The sequence below is a fragment of the Triticum dicoccoides genome, chromosome 2B, assembly GCF_002162155.2.
Source record: "Triticum dicoccoides isolate Atlit2015 ecotype Zavitan chromosome 2B, WEW_v2.0, whole genome shotgun sequence".
Taxonomy (NCBI): Eukaryota; Viridiplantae; Streptophyta; class Magnoliopsida; order Poales; family Poaceae; genus Triticum; species Triticum dicoccoides.
Genome location: NC_041383.1, coordinates 773466378 through 773468630, shown reverse-complemented (window position 1 = coordinate 773468630; position 2253 = coordinate 773466378). Strand labels below are relative to the sequence as shown.

The 2253-nt window shown below is 57.3% G+C and overlaps 1 protein-coding gene across 1 annotated transcript; it reads right to left on the bottom strand.

Moving 5' to 3' along the window:
- Positions 1 to 280: 280 nt before the first annotated feature.
- On the bottom strand, positions 281 to 1846 carry LOC119368725 (cytochrome P450 94C1-like). Its single transcript, XM_037633900.1, has one exon. The coding sequence runs from the start codon at positions 1826 to 1828 to the stop codon at positions 299 to 301; it is 1530 nt and encodes a 509-aa protein (XP_037489797.1). The 5' UTR covers positions 1829 to 1846; the 3' UTR covers positions 281 to 298.
- Positions 1847 to 2253: the final 407 nt, after the last annotated feature.

The window sequence follows — 2253 nt, the reverse complement described above, 5'->3', positions numbered from 1 at the left end:
TCTAAATGTTTGAAATGTAATAAAAAATACGTTGTGTTTGCATGAATCTCTTTTGGTTTATGAAATCCCGGCCGTTTACATAAATTTCGTCCGGTTAATTCTAACACTGGTTGAAATGTATGCGGACATCGTTGAATGATGGCCTCCGGCATCAGTGTTCGTGGACTAGTCTGTCCGTCCATTGACTGATGCCGGATCAAATTTGCGAGTGAATATTGGAGATGCGCTTAGATCCCTTCAAATTAAGTGCTCATATTAATTTGGACCATCTTTATCTTTAACCAAAAGATCATGTATATTATGTGAATCCTGAATTCGGAGTCAAAGTGCGTTTGATGATCCTCACTGGGAGGCCGCCGCTGATGGACGCCGTGAGCCCCGGCACAAACGTCGGCGCCCAGCCACTACGGCCATGCTCTCCAACCACCTCCACGTCGAACGCCTTCACCACGGCCACGCCGACCACCTTCATCTCAGTTATGGCAAGCTCCTTGCCGAGGCACACACGGAGGCCGGCCTGGAACACCGGGTACTTGTACAGGTTCGCCGGCGCGAACGAACCGCCAGGTCCGGTGAGCCATCGGTCGGGGCGGAACGCCTCGTAGTCGGCGCCCCAGATGCTGGGCATGCGTCCCATGGCGTACGGGTGGTACATCACGCGTGACTCGCCCTCCACGTAGGTGCCGTCCGGGAGCACGTCCGCGGCGGCGCAGAACTTGGAATCGAATTGCACCGGCGGGAACAGCCGCATGTTCTCGAACAGCACGGCGTGGGTATACTGCAGGCTCATCAGGTGCTCGTAGGTGGATGGCTTGTCGCTGCCGGCCTCCGCGCGAATGGCGGCCGCGACCTCAGGGTTCTTGTGCAAGTGGATGAAGAGCGTTGTAAGCGCCGAGGCAACCGTATCCCGCCCGGCGAGGAGGAAGCTAACCACGATGTCGCGGAGATACTTGTCGTCCATGGCGACGTCCGAGGCCATGAAGCGGGACAGAAGGTCGTGGCTGTTGTCAAAACCCAGACTCCGCCGCTGCAGAATCATGGCTGACGCGAGGTCGTCGACGAGCTTGATGGCCTTCTTAAGCTCCCTCTCGGACCCAATGTTGAGCATCCGCTTCATCTTCCACACCAACGGCGAGGCCGCCGCGCCCCGCATTGCGCAGAGTCGCGAGGCGGTGTCGAACGCGTTCGCTAGGTCCGACATGGGCATGTCGAGGTCGAGGCAGCCTGGGTCGAGCCCGAAGGATATCTTGCAGACGGTGTCAAATGCAAACCGCCGGAACACGTCCTGGAGGTCGATCACCTTGCCCTTGTCGGCGGCGTCGGCCAGGACCGGCAGGAGGCGGGCCTCCACCTCCTGGGCTACGATCTTATACGCGTAGGAGCGCACCGTGACGCTGCCAAGCTGGAGGCTGGCCATCTTGCGCTGGTGGCGCCAGGCGTCGCCGTCGACGTTGAAGATGCCGGCGCCGAGGAGGTCGCCAAGGAGCGCGGCGAATCGCCTGCCCTTGGGGAAGTTGTCGAAGCGGGTCTTGAGCATGTACTCGACGTTGGCCGGGTTGGCGGTGACGGTGCAGCCGAGGACGTGGAAGTGGACGGTGCCTGTCGGCGACTCGCGCAGCAGGTGCGCGTACCAGTCTGTTAGGTTGGTGAAGTCCTTGGCCCAGGACCCCGTGAGGTAAGCCCGGCACACGTGGCAGCCGCACCAGGGGTTGGGCCACCGGCGGACGAGCAGGAGCACCGCGGCGAGGGCTACCAAGAAGATGGACAGGCTGAAGAAGGCTAGCCCGGCGCACCGCGCCCCCCATGACAGCTCCACGGCATCATCCATTTGCTCTCTCTTGGATGAGTTGCTCACAAGTCACGAGTCAAGGAGACGATGTAAGCTTGGTGTGGGGAGAGTCAAGGAGGCTGCCTCTGTCTATATAGTCCCATGGAGTTGGGCACATGGGACGGGGGAAGAAGAAGCACATGGAGTACGTTTTTTTCTTAGGCAAAGCACATGGAGTACGTGCGCGAATGCGTTGAACATACCGGGGTCTTAATGACAGTTGGGCCCGTTCCTTTTTTTTTTCTAATTAAGGAGCTGTCGGCTCCACATTTTTCATTTCAAAGTGTTGGGCCTGTGTGTGCATGAAGAATCAACAAAGCTTTTATTAGAGAAAATTAGTAAATTGCTAAACTTGATTTGATGGTCGCCCGAAAAAGAATTGCAGTCTTGCTTCCACGTGGTGAAATTATACGTCTACTACCCCT

What these genes read in the sequence shown, in the direction of transcription:
- LOC119368725 (XM_037633900.1), bottom strand. Translation starts at nt 1,828, where the DNA reads ATGGATGATGCCGTGGAGCTGTCATGGGGGGCGCGGTGCGCCGGGCTA.